General features: G+C 41.5%; 1 protein-coding gene across 3 annotated transcripts in view; it reads left to right on the top strand.

Moving 5' to 3' along the window:
• The window catches only part of ASIC1 (acid sensing ion channel subunit 1), a 523,004-nt gene that overhangs the window by 489,052 nt on the left and 14,038 nt on the right, over window positions 1-19,914 (top strand). For all 3 annotated transcript variants that reach the window (XM_073546130.1, XM_073546132.1, XM_073546129.1), the window contains one exon: window positions 763-916. In XM_073546130.1, the coding sequence (XP_073402231.1) occupies window positions 763-916 (154 nt within the window). The remainder of the gene's footprint in view (window positions 1-762; window positions 917-19,914) is intronic.

Below are 19,914 nucleotides of genomic sequence, written 5' to 3'. Positions count from 1 at the left end.
CAACTTTAATTTGTTAGTCATATATGGAAGTGGATCTCTTAGATTGCACTTGTTCACACCTGTTTTTCTATTTGGAAGTGACAGCCAGCCTTTGATATTTGTGGAGAGAAAAGAAGGTCTCCAGATGGTGACTTTTGTGAGTAGCGCTGCACAGAAAAGTAGATCAGGATGTGCATAAACTGGTGGAAAAGGAGAGATAAATATGACTAGCTGCAGATAACACAGTACTGCCAGTTAGAGGGCTGCTTCAGGATGGATGTGATAGTGGTGGGAATGCTTGCTATAAGAATATCCAATAGGGGTAAAGTGATAACCCTTGGATATAAGTATACTATTCATAAGGAAGAGGAGCACAGTCTTGTGCTTTCTGTGTGGAAACCTTCACTGTCATACTGTTATGGAAGGCTTTGGGTATCACTATGGTGTGTGTGGGAAAAGGGGGACCTAGTTGAGGCTCACAACCATCTCTCAGAACTGAATGTGGCTCGCAGGATAAGAAAGGTTGAGGACCACTGTATTAAAGTGCGCAATCTGTATTGTAAAATTACACACATCCACCTCTCTCTATTCTATAAAACGTATGGAAATAACTAAACTTGCAGTGTCAAAAGATTGCTGTTCTCCATTTAGGAGGGGGTCTCAAAGGTAGGTTTCCCACCTATTAGACATATCCTGTGGCTTTCCCATTTCTGTGGTGGCAAAACTCCTTTAACAGCACAAGCTTTATTTCAGTTCATCTTTGTATCTTCTCAACTTTCTCAGATTTCCTAGTAGAAAAGGACAATGACTACTGTGTATGTGAGACTCCATGTAACATGACACGGTATGGGAAGGAGATGTCAATGGTGAAAATCCCCAGCAAAGCTTCAGCTCGCTATCTGGCCAAGAAGTACAATAAAAGCGAGCAATACATATCGTAAGTATCCCTCAGCATATAAGCTGTTTCCTTGTGTGCTATATGTGTGAGATATATATATATATATATATATACACAGTGCTTTGTGAAAGTATTCGGCCCCCTGGAACTTTTCAACCTTTTCCCACATATCATGCTTCAAACATAAAGATACCAAATGTAAATTTTTGGTGAAGAATCAACAACAAGTAGTACACAATTGAGAAGTTGAACGAAATTTATTGGTTATTTTAAATTTTTGTGGAAATTCAAAAACTGAAAAGTGGGCGTGCAATATTATTCGGCCCCTTTAACTTAATACTTTGTTGCACCACCTTTTGCTGCGATTACAGCTGCAAGTCGCTTGGAGTATGTCTCTATCAGTTTTGCACATCGAGAGACTGAAATTCTTGCCCATTCTTCCTTGGTAAACAGCTCGAGCTCAGTGAGGTTTGATGGAGATCTTTGTGAACAGCAGTTTTCAGCTCTTTCCAGAGATTCCACATGTAACACTCCTTTATGGCTACCACTGTACCCTGGGTGTTATGGGGGGTCTCACCTCTTCTGTACGCAGTGCCTCCACCCGAATCTTGATTGGAGCTCTGTCTCTGGGCTGAAGAAGGACAGTTATTTTCTGCCATGGGCTGATTCGGGAAACCCCTGCCACAGCTCGGTACACACTCAGGAAGCAGGAGTAAAACAGTTTAACAGATTTATTGCTATGAAGCAGAATTAAAATGGATTTACAGGAATAAACATACAATGTGATTTACTGTGCTCTATAAAAGTCATATACCCATCACAGACTAATTAAACCCCAACCCTGCAAATATAACGTGGCCAATTCCCCCTCTTTTGCATTTACTCAGTCCGACCGTGGGGGCCCAGTTGCCACGGATGTTGGCACGCAAAGTAGAAAACATAGGTGCACTTAAATAAATGTTGCTGTCAATAGTCTCGGTTGCAGTGTACTCACTGTAAGTCATGCTGATAGAATCACAAGTCTCAGAAGAACACTCACTGTGTCTCCAACAATCGGAGGATTCATTAGACTCCAGCTGAGGGCTGGAGGATTTAGACCTTTATCCGATGGGAGTACTGGCAGGATGCTCTGTATCTTTGCTCTCTCCGGCAACACTGGTATCTCAGCGGGGTCCCCCACATTCTGCAACTTAGGAGAATCAAGATCCACACCGCTCTGTTTCTCATAACCAGCAGCAGCAGCCACATTTTCTCTCCTCTCTCTCTTTACTTTCACTTTCTACTCAGCGTCCTCCCCCAAGTCCCTCCTCCTCCCTTCTTCTATCATCTCACTGGAACAAGGATCCCTGGGAGTTGTAGTCTTCTGCCACTCAGGAGAAAAACGATTAGTGTCTGTAGGTCCCTGTTTAACAGCCACTGCAAAACTCTTCTTAGAGTCTGTAAGCTCCAGCATTCCGGTAGATGCTCTAACAGTTCCCTGTGCATGTGTTACACACAGATTCTCGATTCTTGGATTCAGGTCTGGACTTTCGTTCAACTTCCCAATTGTGCCCCACGTGTTGTTGATTCTTCACCAAAAATTTACATTTGGTATCTTTACGTTTGAAGCCTGATATGTGGGACAAGGTTGAAAAGTTCCAGGAGGCCGAATACTTTTGCAAGGCCCTGTATATCTACGTGATAATGCTTAGGTTGCTAATTAATCTTTCAGGATATTTTTAGAGTGTGGGAGAAAACCCACACAAACATAAGGAGTGTGTAGAAAAATGGCATCAAGGCAATATTGCTAACCCCCGGACCTTCAATCTCTGGTGTTGTACATGAGATGTCACCATTACTGAAAAAGGTTGGCAAATGGCATCAGTGTTGTAGAGATTACGGCCAAATAAAATGAAACTATAGTTCCAACACTATGTGGGCCATTCACAGAATTAAGTTGGTTTATAGGAAAGTGATGGGTTTGATGGAATGATTAATGATGTTTTATCACTTTACAACAATGTAGTTATATCAGTCAGAGCAATTCCAATGAGAAGTTGAGCACACTAAGTAACGTAGAATGTCAACCTAAGGCGTGAACATCAAGAGCAGAGGTGGTGAGATATCTACAGCATTAGCAAACATGGGTGTGAAGAATTAATCCACCAATGATGAAAAGGAAATGGAGCAACCAAGCATAAAGTTCTTCTTCCTCATGTGGTGGCATCATCCAGTACATGACGATGGCTCCATTTTCATATCTGCTGTGTGGTATTAAATATAGTCAATGTACCAGTGGCCAGATGTAGCTTTTTACAATGTGCAGTATATTATACTTGACAATATTACTGCCATTACTGACTCTTCAGCCCTTCTTTAGATTTTCAAGCAGTAAATTAAGAGTGACGTTTTGTTCACCCATACTGTGGCATTTACTGGATGAGTCTTAAGCTCAAATACAATCCTTAATTCCCAATTTACTTTGCATCGGATACTTGGACATCTGCACAGGCTCATTTTATTTGCCTAAGAAACTCTTCAGAACAATTTTTCTGATATAATATTAGTATCGCTAGAAACACGAAAACCATACTAATTGCCACTTGTGACTGAAGCTCAAGCAAAGCAGCCCAACATCTTCATAACAGCCTGAAACATCGCCGTCTAGACATCTTTTTTTCATTTTAGAACTAGTAAAGTCCAACAAAGGGATTATTCTCCGCTGTGTGGATCTTAAATTTGATTGACTTGTTTTAATTCATATTCTCACAGTGCTTTGTGTACGGATTGGCACTTTTTATGTCCAGCTGGAACAGGATAAACCCCTTTTCTGTATAATGCTGAATTAGAAAGCAGTTCATTATTAACCAGGAGCTAAAGATTCAACTTACAGGAGATTTCATCCGATGGTTGACAATATGCCACTCAAAGAGCAGAGCTACCACGCGCTGAGCACTGAATATTAATTCCCCATGAATAGCATATCGTGAATTAATAAACCATTGCATATGAAAGGATCCAAGTCTACGCTGGGTAGCAATTGGCTATGCTGTTATACTCTGAGAGATAGGTATTATATTGTTCTTGTGCTTTTATTGTTGGCAGATGTGCTTTGTTGGTAGCATAATAAAATCCTCAATTTTGTTAAGTAAACCCATAAATCATTCATCCATCAGATAACTAGCATGGGCGCAGACAGCTGAAATACTGAGTACAGGAGATTTCTTTATTGCATGTTTTATTAAACTGTGGAAATGTGAGAAAGCTATAAAAAGAAGAAATTGTATAATTATGTCGTCTTCCTTAAAGAAGACCTTCTAGTTCTACAGAAATCTCAACAGAACTTTACCATTGTCCATGTGTCAGGGTGCGTCCAAGCTTTGCTGCTTCATTTCTTTAATACAGAGCTCCAATCTTCTAAGGCTATTCAGGTCAACGGGAGTGAAGAACAATCTACCACCTTCCTAAATACAGACAGAGACAGTCAAAGAAGAAGCAGAATGATTGATATGCCATCACATCCAAGGAATCAGCTCCACATGACTAAGGTTCTTTATAGAAAAAGCAGAGACCCACGGATTACTCAACTACGAATCAGAATTTATCCAAAATGGTAACTTGTGCATTGATTTATAAAACAGGTGCACATTAAAAAGTCGTCATCACAATGGCAACATGGAAGAAAACTTTTTGCCCACCGTGACAGACCACTGTACAACCTCCTCAATTCTTTCTATACTGATTGTCCAATGGATGTCAACAGACAGGTGTTTCCTATAGTGCAACTGCCAAGAAGTTCAACATGGCTGGCACTTGCTTTCAGAGTTTTGTGGAATTGATGGTTACTATTCATAAAAGTGACACAATACGCTTATTGGTTATGACTCACACTTGATGGAATCTTAGGCTTTTAGTAGAAAAACTCCAACTGAACAATTTACAAAATGGTCTCTTTTTGAGGCCTGAGGGACCATGAAAACTGCCACAAATCCCCCAAATGGTCAGGTTGCACTTAAGATGACAGCTGGATCTCCACCAAACCTTCAGTGCTGATGTGGGATTTTGTGAAGCTTCCTTCTGATATAGCCTAAGAGTGCTTTCACACTGAGCATTGTCCGACGATCATTGGTCCCATCAGGGGTTACTTCCAAACCTCACCCTATCCCTGCAAAATGGGATTTGGGCATATGCTCCAATGGCCATTAATTATAACAGTTCCGACAGAGTCAACATGTGCTGTGTCGTGCATCATTTTTGGGTGTACACGCCTACTGGAGGTGAGCACTCGGATGCAGTCCCGACAGGACCAATGCACGTGAGACAAAGCGCAGTGTAAAAGTGCCCTCTATTGACCTAGGCTTTTCTCATTGGGATGCACAAGACACTTGTCTATGATTATCTCTTAATATAATTCTGTAAAGAGTACTTATATTTTCCACAGTTGGTCTCACATCATTTGGCTTCATCAATGGTTCCAAAAATGATCATTTTAAGGACATTCTTCTGTCTATTTTTACTATGATTATTGTGCAGTGCTAACCATCACATCAGCAAAATGCTCACTCTATGGGCCCTTACCGATTCCGGTGCCAACTGCTCTGACAGGGTATGGTGACACTGTCATATACAATGGTCTCCCAACTAGTGATGAACAAGCGTGCTCAGATTGCATGCTCGTGTCCTAATCAACTATTTTTAGTGTGCTCGAAAAATATGCTTGAGTTGCCACAGCTGCTTGTCTCACGGCAGTTTGACAGCCGCAAAACATGCGGGTATTGCCTAATAAACAAGCAATCCCTGCATGTGTTGTGGCTGTCGAACAGCTGCAAGACAAGCAGCCACGGCGACTCAAGCATATTTTTCGAGCACGACGAAAATACTCGATTAGGACACAAGCGGATTCGGATAACACCTTACTAACACCCCCCGGCCATTACGTATGCGAGCCAACAGGCACAAAGATTCTGTAAAGGGCAAAAAAACAATACAATGCAAATGATGTCACAACAATACACTGCTCAAAAAAATAAAGGGAACACTAAAATACCACATCTTAGATATCTCTGAATGAAATATTCCAGTTGTAAATTTTTATTCATTGCATAGTGGAATGTGTTCAGAACATTAAAACATAACAATTATCAATGTAAATCAAAATGAATATCCCATGGAGGTCTGGATTTGGAATGATACTCAAAATCAAAGTGGAAAATCAAATTACAGACTGATCCAACTTCAGTGGAAATGCCTCATGACAAGGAAAAGATGCTCAGTATTGTGAGTGGCCTCCACATGCCTGTATGACCTCCCTACTGTACAATGCCTGGGCATGCTCCTGATGAGGTGGCGGATGGTCTCCTACGGGATCTCCTCCCAGACCTGGACTAAAGCATCCGTCAACTCCTTGACAGTCTGTGGTGCAACGTGACATTGGTGGATGGAGCGAGACATGATGTCCCAGATGTGATCAATCGGATTCAGGTCTGGGGAACGGGCGAGCCAGTTCACATCTTCAATGCCTTCATCATGCCGGAAATGCTGACACACTCCAGCCACATGAGGTCTGGCATTGTCCTGCATTAGGAGGAACCCAGGGCCAGCAGCACCAGCATATGGTCTCACAAGGGGTCTGAGGATCTCATCTCGGTACCTAATGACAGTCAGGCTACCTCTGGCGAGCACATGGAGGGCTGTGCGGCCCTCCAAAGAAATGTCACCCCAGACCATTACTGACCCACTGCCAAACCGGTCATGCTGAAGGATGTTGCAGGCAGCAGATCGCTCTCCATGGCATCTCCAGACTCTGTCACGTCTGTCACATGTGCTCAGTGTGAACCCTCTTTCATCTGTGAAGAGCACAGGGCGCCAGTGGTGAATTTGCCAATCCTGGTGTTCTGTGGCAAATGCCAAGCGTCCTGCATGGTGTTGGGCTGTGAGCTCAACCCCCATCTGTGGACGTTGGGCCCTCAGACCATCCTCATGGAGTCGGTTTCTAACCATTTGTGCAGACACATGCACATTTGTGGCCTGCTGGAGGTCATTTTGCAGGGCTCTGGCAGTGCTCCTCCTGTTTCTCCTTGCACAAAGGCAGAGGTAGCGGTCCTGCTGCTGGGTTGTTGCCCTCCTACGGCCTCTTCCACATCTCCTGGTGTACTGGCCTGTCTCCTGGTAGGTCCTCCAGCCTCTGGACACTACGCTGACAGACTCAGCAATCCTTCTTGCCATAGCTCACATTGATGTGCCATCCTGGATGAGCTGCATCACCTGAGCCACTTGTGTGGGTTGTAGAGTCCGTCTCATGCTACCACAAGTGTGAAAGCATAACCAACATTCAAAAGTGACCAAAACATCAGCCAGAAAGCATTGGTACTGAGATGTGGTCTGTGGCCCCACCTGCAGAAACAATCATTTATTGAGGGTGTCTTGATAATTGCTAATAATTTCTATCTGCTGTCTATTCCATTTGCACAACAGCATGTGAAGTTGATTGTCAATCAGTGTTGCTTCCTAAGTGGACAGTTTGATTTCACAGAAGTTTGATTTACTTGGAGTTAGATCCTGTTGTTTAAGTGTTCCCTTCACCAAAGGTGAATATTTAGATATGCCACTGCTGGCAGTTTGCCTCTGTTTTGTCTGAGAGTAGATAAATCTGAGTTTCGATTACAATTTTGCACTCACTTCCACGGGCGTACTCAACAGCTTCAACTTGTTAGAGAGCTGATGGATTTTATCATAACAGCTTATCCTATCCATCATGTTAATATGCACAATACAAGGATTCACAATTCAAGGATAAAGAACATTTTAAAAATATATGAATAGATATAGTAATAGAGGCAAAGCTCAGTGTGAAGTTATTTATGAAGGAGGCTATAGTGCTAACTCAACCCAAAAAGATCAACCGGTCTCTGCAGATCCAGCTTCATTAATCCTCCTCAATACCTTGTTCTTATTCAGGACAGCTGATTATTCTTTTTCTTTACCTTTGCTGCCAGAGGAGAATGATGCCACCTCCAAACACATTATTCAGTGCACCCAAATTGTTTTCATCTGATGCTTTCATTGTTGCTTTCCACGACGTTTAGCATTTCCACAGGAGCCCTGAGTGCTCATTGTCCGCCCTGGTGCATGATGAGAAGGAATTTCCTGATGAGCCTTGAGTAAGGAAGGAGGGAAGCATTTCGGGATAATGGGCATTTTTTAAAAAATCTTTTCAAGGTACTGTGTGGGATTATCTATCTGTGTTTTGACGGACTATAAGTTATACTCAGGGCCGGACTGGCCATCTAGCAATTCTGGCAAATACCAGAAGGGCCTGTCTGGTTGTGGGCTGCCATGACTGATATGTAGTTTACAGAATCTGTGTTCTCAAGACACCCATACTGTTAAGACTTGTGACGGAGCACAAAGTCACTGACAGGTATCATTAGAAATATTGATAATGTAGTAAATCTTGCTTTCCTCTTTCCAGGTTAATACAGTGCCTTGCAAAAGTATTCGGCCTCCTGGAACTTTTCAACCTTGTCCCACATATCATGCTTAAAACATAAAGATACCAAATGTTAATTTTTGGTGAAGAATCAACAACACGTGGGACACAACTGGGAAGCTGAACGAAATTTATTGGTTATTTTAAATTTTTGTGGAAATACAAAAACTGAAAAGTGGGGCGTGCAATATTATTCGGCCCCTTTACTTTCAGTGCAGCAAACTCACTCCAGAAGTTCATTGTGGATCTCTGAATGGTCCAATGTTGTCCTAAATTACTAATGATGATAAATATAATCCACCTGTGTGTAATCAAGTCTCTGTATAAATACACCTGCTCTGTGATACTCAGGGTTTTGTTTGAAGCACAGATAGCATCATGAAGTCCAAGGAACACAGCAGGCAGGTCCGTTATACTGTTGTGGAGAAGTTTAAAGCCGGTTTTGGATACAAAATGATTTCCAAAACTTTAAACATCCCAAGGAGCAATGTGCAAGCGATCATATTGAAATGGAAGGAGTATCATACCACTGTAAATCTACCAAGACCCGGCCTTCCCTCTAAACTTTCATCTCAAACAAAGAGAAGACTGATCAGAGATGCAGCCAAGAGGCCCATGATCACTCTGGATGAACTGCAGAGATCTACAGCTGAGGTGGGACAGTCTGTCCATAGGACAACAATCAGTCGTACACTGCACAAATCTGGCCTTTATGGAAGAGTGGCAAGAAGAAAGCCATTTCTCAAAGATATCCATAAAAAGTGTTGTTTAAAGTTTGCAACAAGCCACCTGGGAAACACACCAAACATGTGGAAGAAGGTGCTCTGGTCAGATTAAACCAAAATCAAACTTTCTGGCAACAATGCCAAACGATATGCTTAGCGTAAAGGCAACACAGCTCATCACCCTGAACACACCATCCCCACTGTCAAACGTGGTGGCAGCATCATGGTTTGGGCCTGCTTTTCTTCAGCAGGGCCAGGGAAGATGGTTAAAATTGATGGGAAGATGGATGGAGCCAAATACAGGACCATTCTTGAAGAAAACCTGTTGGAGTCTGCAAAACTGCAAAACACCTGAGACTGGGACGGAGATTTGTCTTCCACCAAGACAATGGTCCCAAACATAAAGGAAAATCTACAATGGAATGGTTCACAAATAAACGTATCCAGGTGTTAGAATGGCCAAGTCAAAGTTCAGACTAGCTGCAGTCTGATCAGCAATTGTTGATTGGCTGCAACAATCGCGGGAGAAACATCGGTGAGACTGAAGGTCCAGGAGCTACTAAGAAGGTGTTGTACAGTAGTGGACAACCTCATTAATATGATTATGTGCAGAAGCTAAATTTTTTTTTACTGAAATGGAGCAACTCCAAGGAGATAGAACAGTTGTAGTGTGGATGAATGAACCTTAGCGTACACCCCAAGTTTCCTGTTTGGTTCGCCATTCTGGTTTTCCCATGTGAATCTGTACTGCGTTTTCCAGATGATAAAAGTGCAATCTTTAAAGCTTGTTCTTTTAAATGGATCAAGTATAGCACTCAATTTTACATGTGATTTATACACTTCCACTGTCTCTGCATCTCTACTTCAATATCTGATTACAAGTGAAGTGAGGTTGAATTGATAAAAAATTTGCTTTAAAGGAAAATAAATAGCTGACCTTTTCCTCTGCGTGCATGCTTACAGCACTGCAGCAAACATCTGAGCAGGAATGCTGATTTACCATTTCCCACAGAGCTGAAAAACACATTTTTCTTTTAATATAAAACTCATTTTATATAAGAATGTCACACAGCTGTCTACATAGAAATTTCTGCACTTATTTACTGAAAAATAAGTGGCAGACATTCCAGTTTCTTTAAATATCGTAGCTGTTGATATTATTAACTAATTTTCAGGGACACTTGGCTGCGTGTGCGCTGACGACAGTCCAAAGCTCTTCTGTTTCCAAGGAGTCTGCTGTTTCGTAAAGGCATTGTATGATCCTGAAAGGAAACTCTGTCAGGCGATTCATGTCCAAACCGTGGACGGCAGGAATCGCAGCCTGGATGCACAACTGCAGCCAGGTATATTATTCCCCTAAACGCACTGGCCAGGGACCATAGCTGGAGATCAGACTTGTCCAACTCCACCATGTGGTCTTCATGTGGTGCTATTCATGTCTGTGGTTTCTGACAGGTCACTGATCCCTCAGTGACCTGCTCCCTAGTTTACATAATGAATATTATCTATAATGGAAAAAAAAATCCTTCTGCAGGCAAGAGCCAGCGATTCAGCCTGATCGCATATGTGCGGCATTTATAATTAATTTCTTGCTGTTCTCCTGATATTCCTAAAAAAAAGAAACAAAAAAAATCTATCGATAACTGCTACTGCGCAAGTGCCGGCGGCGCCAACTTGGAGGAGGACATTTTTTTTCTCTAGCAAGATGGCACCGCCAGCGCCTGCGCAGTAGCAGCTATTGATCAGGTGCAGCTGGCAGCATTTTCAAATGGATATTTTTTTCTAGGAATATCAGGAGAACAGCAAAGAAATTAATTATAAACACAGCACATATGTGATTAGGGTGCAGCGCAGGCGCCACCACAAATGCCTGCATACAGAAGGGTTTTTTTCCCCCAAGATATACTGTGTATATCTATATATATATATATAGTGTGTATATATATATATATATATATATATATATATATATATATATGTATGTGTATATATATATATATATAAATATATATATTATTCATTTTATAGACTAGGGGGCAGGTCACTGAGTGACCTGTCAGAAGCCATACAGATGTATACATAAGCAGAGCACCACATGAAAACCCCTCACAGACTGGCCCCGGAGTACGAGCATATCATTACCTCAAAACTGAAAATGAAGATTAAACAACAACCATAAACGGGATTTCATCAACCAAGGTATCATTGTACTCAGTATAACGGCGTCGACCTGACACTGTCTGTAGGTTACTCAGCACAATCCTCCTGACAGGTTCCCTTTAACAAATCTCTGACCAATCAAACACTGCAAGTAGCTTTGGGAAAAGCTGGCCAAGGGCAGGCCTGAACAAGTCTAGTAGGGATAAGCAAATGGTAAAGTTTGGGGTTCATACCCGACACCTAGTGTTTGGTGCTGAACTCTAAACACAGATTTCTCCCGGAAGTCCATGTTACTGTTCGGGTTTGCCAAGAAAGGGCTAATATCCATGGACTTTCGCAGTGTCAGGAACATCGCACAGCACTTGCTCACTGAGCCAGTGCACATGTCCTGAGTTGAACAAACTATGCTCAAAAATACCTGTGGAGCGGGATGGCAGAGGTGGAGATGCGTGCTTCAGGTAAACAGGACCTGAAGCACGTGACTGCTGTGGGAGTGTATTGGGGCGGAGACAAGCCTCGGGGTTCCGGAGATCGGTGCTTGGGCTAGAAATGCCCAGAGAGTAGTTGGGCAGGCGCGGGTCTAAGCCAGGAGATGGCACAGTAGAGGAGGGGCAAGACAGGGATGTGGTCAGTCACAAAGCAGAGTCTGGAAACCTAAGATAGCAGCACGGTACAGGCAGGAGCAATGGAACAGAAGGTCAGGGACAGGCAAAGGTCATAACAGAGAGGTAAAACAAGTACAGAGGCAGGCAGCAATATCAGAAACAGGAACGGACCAGGTGATACAGGAGCAAACATACACAGGCAGACAGAATCAACAGATACACAAGGGTCAGGAACTAAGCCGAGGTCAAAAGTATCACTGACAACGGATAGAGCCCAAATGAGTCTATATAAAGCCCTCCCAGAACCAGAGAGAGGCCAAAAGCATTAACCTCTGCAGCACTAAACCAGAATTCACATACAGGCCATGACATGCAGCCTGTTAATATCAGCCTACAGCTGCATGCTTTGCTTTTGCTGGTTAATAAAAAAAATGACCCCCAAAAATGATGTGGGGTCCCTCCTGTTTTTAATAACCAACAAAAGCAAAGCAGACAGCTGTGGGTTGATATTAATAGGCTGGAAAGGTCCATGGATATTGTCCCCTTCCAAGCCTAATAAGACGAGCCTTTATCTGCCCCAGAAATGGCGCATCCATTAGATGCGCTTAGCCTTGGCTCTTCCAGATTGCCCTGATGCGGTGGTAATCAGGATATTGGGATGGTGGGGTTGATGTCAGCTGTGTAATGTCTGCTGACATCAAGCCCCTGGGTTAGTAATGGAGAGGCATCTATCAGACACCCCCATTACTAACCCCATAAGTAAAAAGAGAAAAAACACACATAAAAAAATCTGGGGCTGGTCTTATTAGGCTGGGAAGGTGTCCAAGGACCTTCCCAGCCTATTAATATTAACCTCAGCTGTCTGCTTTGCCTTAGCTGGTTGTTAAAAATACGGGGGACCCCATGTCATTATTTTAGGGTCCCCGATTTGTAATAACCAGCTAAGGCAAAGCAGACACATGTGAGTTGATATTGATAGTCTGGGAAGGTCCATGGATATTTGTCCCTTCCCATCATAATAACACAAGTTCACAGCTGCCTGCTTTCCCTTGGCTGGTTAATAAAATATGGAGGACCTCACTTTGTTTATTTCATTTACTTTTTTATTTATTAGCAAATACAGTAAACTACACATGCAAGGCAGTGCTTCACTCCTCTACTTGAAATTCTGCCTCCTGGTTCAACATTAATTTTTACAAATTTTTCTATCCATAAATGTTTGTAGGGCAATTATTCTGCTCATACCCCCATTTTGCTTCCTTTTCCATGCACCTAGCCTTTACTACGACCATCCTACAGCCATTTTACAGCTCCAAAGTTTGGGTCCACAATGACTTATATGGGGTTCGGGTCCAGGGTCAAGTTCTGCAATTGTGCAGCCAGGCTGTCATTCCTGCTGCCTGTGGTTTGGTCACAAATTGCTTGACAGGTTCCCTTTAACACATTTCATTAAACTGTATAGTTTTTTATTTCAGTTTTAATTTTCTTTGAATCTGTTGTTTCTTTTTAATATTTAATGGACTGTCCCTTTCCATAGCTCCCATTATATAGAAGAATAGTGATTGTGATTTTCTTATATACAAGCAAATTGAATGAGGGTATATAGGGTAAAGGGCCCAAAATCAATTACCAACCAAGCAGAGCAAAAAAATTCTAAAAAATATACTTTATACATTCAACGCTAATGTAGACGATATGATGCCCCCGCTCAAGGATGAGTACCTCTAAATAGCACTAATGAGTCCTAACACTGATAGTTGACGCCTAGAAAACTAGATACTGTATAACCTGAACCAGTAGCCTATACATAAAGATGGTGAGGGGCTACTCACACCGAAAGGAGTGCAACGCAAAGCAGATACACACAACTGGGTTAATAGAGAAAGTGTATTAAATTAAATTCCAGTAAATCATCTAAATATTTAGGGAGGCTGGTGGTACAACATCTAGTCACAGAAATACATATGCTCAAAGGTAGATGAGTCGTTCTGGATAGCCTACCAGAGCATTTTGATACTCATACAGTAAAAAATCTCATTTTATTTCCCAAAGCCTCAAAACATAGGATCACACCCATGAAAATAGCAAACATAGGCTAATTGTATAGGTATTAACCAGGAACTGATTGAGGCTTAAATTCAGCCCTGGCATTTGAAATCACACAGGCCCATGCTGTCCCCATCTCAAAGCACCAGATGGGATATACAGTGCCTTGTGAAAGTATTCGGCCCCCTGGAACTTTTCAACCTTTTCCCACATATCATGCTTCAAACATAAAGATACCAAATGTAAATTTTTGGTGAAGAATCAACAACAGAAAATATTTTCCAGAAAATATTGCGGACGGTGGCCACGGATGGGAAGGAGGAATGGATAGGAAACGAAACACCGCCCATCGGACGGGACTGAAGTCATTTAAATAGCCCGCCAAATTCAGGTGACAGATTCCCTTTAAGATCTATGTGACGGACATATATCTCCCTGAGAATCTGGCACCAGAGCTTACTGTATAATGGGGAAAATAAGTATTTGATGCATTGCCGATTTTGCAAGTTTTCCCACCTACAAAGAATGGAGAGGTCTGTCCTTTTTATCATAGGTAAACTTCAACAGAGACAGAATCTAAAAATAAAAAAACAGAAACTCACATTGTATGATTTTTAAATAATTAAATTGGATTTTATTGCATTAAATAAGTATTTCCCCTACCAACCAGCAAAAATTCTGGCTCTCACAGATCTGTTAGTTTTTCTTTAAGAAGCCCTCCAACTCTGCACTCATTACATGTATAAAAGACACCTGTCCACACACTTAATCAATCACACTCTAACCTCTCCAACATGGATAAGACCAAAGAGCTATTTAAGAACCCCAAGGACAAAATTGTAGACCTGCACAAGGCTGGGATGGGCTTTAGGACAATGGGCAAGCAGCTTAGTGAGAAGGCAACAACTGTTGGTGCAATCATTAAAAAATGAAATAAATACAAGATGATTGTCAGTCTTCCTCGGTCTGAGGCTCTATGCAAGATCTCACCTTGTGAGGTAAGGATGATTCTGAAAAATCAGCCCAGAACTACACTGAAGGATATAGTCAATGACCTGAAGAGAGGTGGGACCACAGTCTCAAACATTGCCATTAGTGACACTTTACGCCGTCATGGATTAAAATTTTTCAGGGCATGCAAGGTCTACCTTTCTCATGCCAGCACATGTCCAGGCCCATTTGAAGTTCGCCAGTGGGCATCTGGATGATCTAGAGGAGGCATGGGAGAAGGTCATGTGGTCAAATGAGACCAAAATAGATCTTTTTGGTATCAACTCCACTTGCCGTGTTTGGAGGAAGGAGGATGAGTACAACCCCAACAACACCGTCCCAACTGTGAAGCATGGTGGGGGAAATATCATACTTTGGGGGTGCTTTTCTGCAAAGGGGGTAGGTTGGCTGCACAGTATTGAAGGGAAGATGAATGGGGTCGTATTGCGAGATTTTGGCCAACAACCCCTTTCCCTCTATAAGAGCATTGAAAATGGGTCGTGGCTGGGTCTTCAAGCATGACTACGACCTAAAACACACAGCCTGGGCAACTAAGGAGTGGTTCAGTAACAAGCATTTCAAGGTCCATGAGTGGCCTAGCCAGTCTCCAAACCTGAACCCAACAGAAAATCTTTGGAGGGAGCTGAACTTCAATGCTGTCTAGAAACAGTCCCGAAACCTGAAAGATCTGCATAAGCTGTATGGAGGAATCAGCCAAAATCCCTGCTGCAGTGTGTGCAAACTTGTTCAAAAACTGCAGGAAACATCTGCCCTCTGTAATTGTAAACAAAGGTTTCTGCACCAAATATTAATTTCTGTTTTTCTATTGTATCAAATATTTACTTCATGCAATAAAATGCTATTTAATTATTTAAAAATCATACAATGTGATTTTCTGGTTTTTACTTTTAGATACTGCCTCACAGTTAAAGTGAACCTACGATAAAAATTACAGACCTCTGTAGGTGCAAACACTTGCAAAATTGGCAGTTTATCAAATACTTATTTTCCCACTCTATATGAAAAGAGGAGTTAACACTGTGAGTCATGTAGATCAGGAGAACAGATTGTCAGTCATTACATGTCTCACACTGGTAACCTCCACATTAATATAAAGTAGGATCTGGAGGCAGATTCTCTAGGAGATCTGTGTCTGGCCCATAGATCTTAACAGTTCATTTACATATTTGGAAAAACCTGGATTTCTCTGGAATAAGACATTGGATCGGGAAAATCAAGGTATTATTTTATTCAGATGCCTATGTTCTGCATGCTGATATAGACGGCTTAAGAGGGTTGATCCTACTGACAGATTACCTTTAAAAACTCTTTTAAAGAGTGTTGGAAAAATAAGATTGCTTTCTTCCAGGAACAGCACCACACCTGTCCATTGCTAGTGTTTGGCATTGCAGTTTGGCTCTACTGAAATTATTGGGATTGATCTCCAGTAGCCCACATATGGACAGGCGTGGCAGTGTTCTAATCCTGGAAAAATCCAGTAAGGGCCGGTTCAGACCAATGTATGCTATGTCTGTACACCATTGACTGCACACCCAAAGCACGGAGACCCACTATAGCCAATAAGTCTGGTTGATTTTCCACACTGACCGATGGTCTGCATGGAAAAAATTGCAGCCTGTAATATTCTCACCTGTTTGTTTCTGCTCGGTACCAAAATTATGCTTTGAATGTAAAGGCAGATTGGGCACCCGACCTCAATGCAAACGAGCTCATGAAGCTGGCCTGTTTTTTCAGTATGGCCATCAGAACTCGGCCTCAGGCTTCGTTATAATATAGCATTAATGTTTTACTATGTAAGTTTCTGTATTTTCTCTTCTGATTATATAGAAGTATTTTTGCATGCAGTGTATGTACTGCTGAATGTAACAATATGTAGCGCTTCATTGGATTGCATGAGTTTTTACCATAAAAGTGATCAAAACCTTAACATCACATCTGTGTATACGGGTTGCGGTAAGGAATATTGGCAATGAGGACTGGCTATGAAGCAGGACTTATTTCAGAATACGATATGGAAACACCTGAAAATCATTGGATATCAAAGCGAAAACATATGGTCATAAAAATGGTATCATTTAGATCATAATACCAGTAGATATTGTTCATTCCTAGACATGTGTGCATGAGGACTTATGGGCAAAACTGAAAACACTAAAAGAATTATTGGTTTAGGAAACTCATTGATGCTTTAACATTTCTAGTGGTTCTGAATGAAGGAGAAATGGACTAGATATAGATTGCACTGGCAAATGATGCGAGTCTTGTTCCTCTCCCATCAATTGGAACCTGTCTATATACTCCATAAATCTTTGGAATAAGTGATTGTTGGAAGGAAATGGATGGCTCTACTGCTACATGTGATGCCAATACTACTTATTATTTATCTCTGCTGCCTTGTTGTACATGTAAAAAGCCAGCCAAGTAGAATCTACTTTCTATATACAGTAATTCTAAATACTTTTAATATACAGTAGATACACAATGCTATGTCTAATGTTTGTCTATGCTGTCTAACTTGCAAATAGAATGCAGGACATTGCCTTATATACAGTATATCTGCATATTACATCACACAATCAGTGACTATATTAAAAAAGGCAATTTTGGCTTTAGTCTTAATGAATTTGATACGTTACACCAGTGTGCACTTTAATAAGAGGGACAAACATTTTAATATATTCTGCACAATTCTTACAATGTGTTTTCCACAGAAGATAAAATTGAACACTTCCACTAATAGCAGTCCACTTTTTAGAAAAGTGGTAGGAGCAGTGGAAAAAGCAAAAAATGATGTAAATGATGGTGCATAAACAGCATGCCCCATCATTCGCAACTTTATTCCAGAGGCCTGATGCCGGGGCAATGATAAATATCCAAAATGTCTACTTTGGGGGGAAAAAAGATCTATAAACAATTATGCAAATTAGCACTGTAGGAGAACAAAAGCACATGCCATGTTGTAGAGGGAGCCAACCCCAAGTCAATGTCTGATCCTTTACTGAACCATGCAACATAACTAGTGATCACAGGTAAACCAGAAACCCATCCACAGACAGCCAAACTTCACTTTTACAATAGTAAGGAGCAAGCGCCTTGAAACGGCTGTCTTTGGATGAGTTTCTAGCTTTTCTATAATCAGGTTGCAAAGCTCGTTGAAGGGTCAGACATTAACCTATAGCAGACCTGGACAAACTGTGGCCCACAAGCCTCATTTGGCTAGGAGCTATTCTTCTCTAGCCCATGGACCCAGCCAGCCAAAGAGGTGGAAACAATGGCGTACCGTGTGCCCCCACCTGGTGTCTTGATTTCAACAATTCTTGTAATCCCTGAATGCAGATACTATTAAACACAATGGTGGAGAATGGAGCCATAGTCTCCATCTTCCACCATTCAGCCTGTGCATCTAAGTGTCAGCACAGCAGGTGCTACAGTGTCACTAGATTGTGTCTGCTGTGCAGAGCCTCAGTCCACATCTGGAGAATGGAACTCTGAGTATTGTTTATTTAGTGTCAGTCAGTACGTATGTTGGGAAACTGGGCAGCATTATAGTGTTTGGGGAACTGTGGGGGTATCATCCTGGGTGAGGGCTTTGGGGGCATCATACTGTATGTGATGGGCTTTGGGGTATTTCACTATGTGGAAGGGATGTGGGGGTATCTTACTGTGTGGGGGCATCATAAAGTGTTGGTGTATAATACTGCTTGTGCAGTGGGTATATAATACTGTGTGGGGACAATACTGTGTGTCTGGGAGGGGAGCAGGGGTATTATACCGTCTAGCATGCTATAAGGGCATAATACTGTGGGGGGGCTGTTGATCAAGGTACATCTATACTATATATATAATTAAGGCCAAATGACAGGAGCAGTGTCATAAAAAGCAGTAAATTATATGGCTTTGATTAGCTGCTACTGGTAGAAATACACTTTACAATGAGCCCTATCATAATATGTATTACCAGTAGCAGTCAATATACTTTAATTCTGCTCAATATTAAGCTATAAAAATTATTTAAAAATTATAGCATAATAATATTTTGTAAAATGAAGTTCAGCATGTTGGTCCGACCGTCCACAAGTTATAGTACCTCATGTGGCCCCTTGGAAAAATGAATTTCCCACCTCTGACTGGAGGGTTAGCCTCCTCCATTAGGCAAAACATAGTTTTAGCTTTTTTTTACTTTTTGAGAGCTACCTTGCATATAATTTCTACCGATATTTACAGTATAAAGACAGGTGGTTAGGCAGTAACAGAAAATCTTAAATCTTAAGTTTTCAAGGCTCCCATCTTTTGGATAATGGCTGGCACAAGCTCATCACCAGTCAAGATCCTCCAGAGGGCTAAATACCGTATTTACAACCTTATTTCAAATGTAACATTTTTATTGAATCTGATGGATAACGAATGGCGTCATCCGGAGTTGTGAGCAAGAACTATTAAATGGAAAGTGATGTATCCTGACAGCCATGTTGTGACATCCAGCCCTACAGGTCTGCTATATGGAGTTACTGCTGCGAAGGCTGGATATAAAGAAATCTACCCAAAGAAAAACAGGTCACATTACTATATGCCTGTGTGTTTTATGACAGGCCCCAGACCAAAAGTCGGAAGCTTTTGACATAGACCAAAGCTTTTCTGACAATTTGAAAAACTTATGGATGACCCAGGGGTTAACCTAATCAGTGGGCAGTATGAAGAAGTCGTTGAGAGGTAGATAGATGCTGACAAAGACCAGAATGTTCAAGGAAGGATAAGCTATTCAGGATTTTTAGAATCTTCAGAGAATCATAGCTATATGTGAAGTTAAGTTTCAGAAAATTTTTAGATTTGTGTCAGGTTTTCCAAAAATAAAAATATCATCCTAGGAAAAAGTGTCTTCTGTGAAACTGGTAGACCATACGTTATATATGTGTCTTTTCCATTGTAGGTAGTTTTGTGTGTTTTATTGTTTTCCTTTTTTTTCCAAAAAGTGACTAAGGGTACTGTCACACTTAGCGATGTACCAGCGATATGACACGGTCA

Source organism: Dendrobates tinctorius, unplaced genomic scaffold (genome assembly GCF_039654945.1).
Source record: "Dendrobates tinctorius isolate UK_male_01 unplaced genomic scaffold, ASM3965494v1 ptg000145l, whole genome shotgun sequence".
NCBI lineage: Eukaryota > Metazoa > Chordata > Amphibia > Anura > Dendrobatidae > Dendrobates > Dendrobates tinctorius.
The sequence above is the reverse complement of the archived record's forward strand: the minus strand, read 5'-3'. Positions and strand labels throughout refer to the sequence as shown.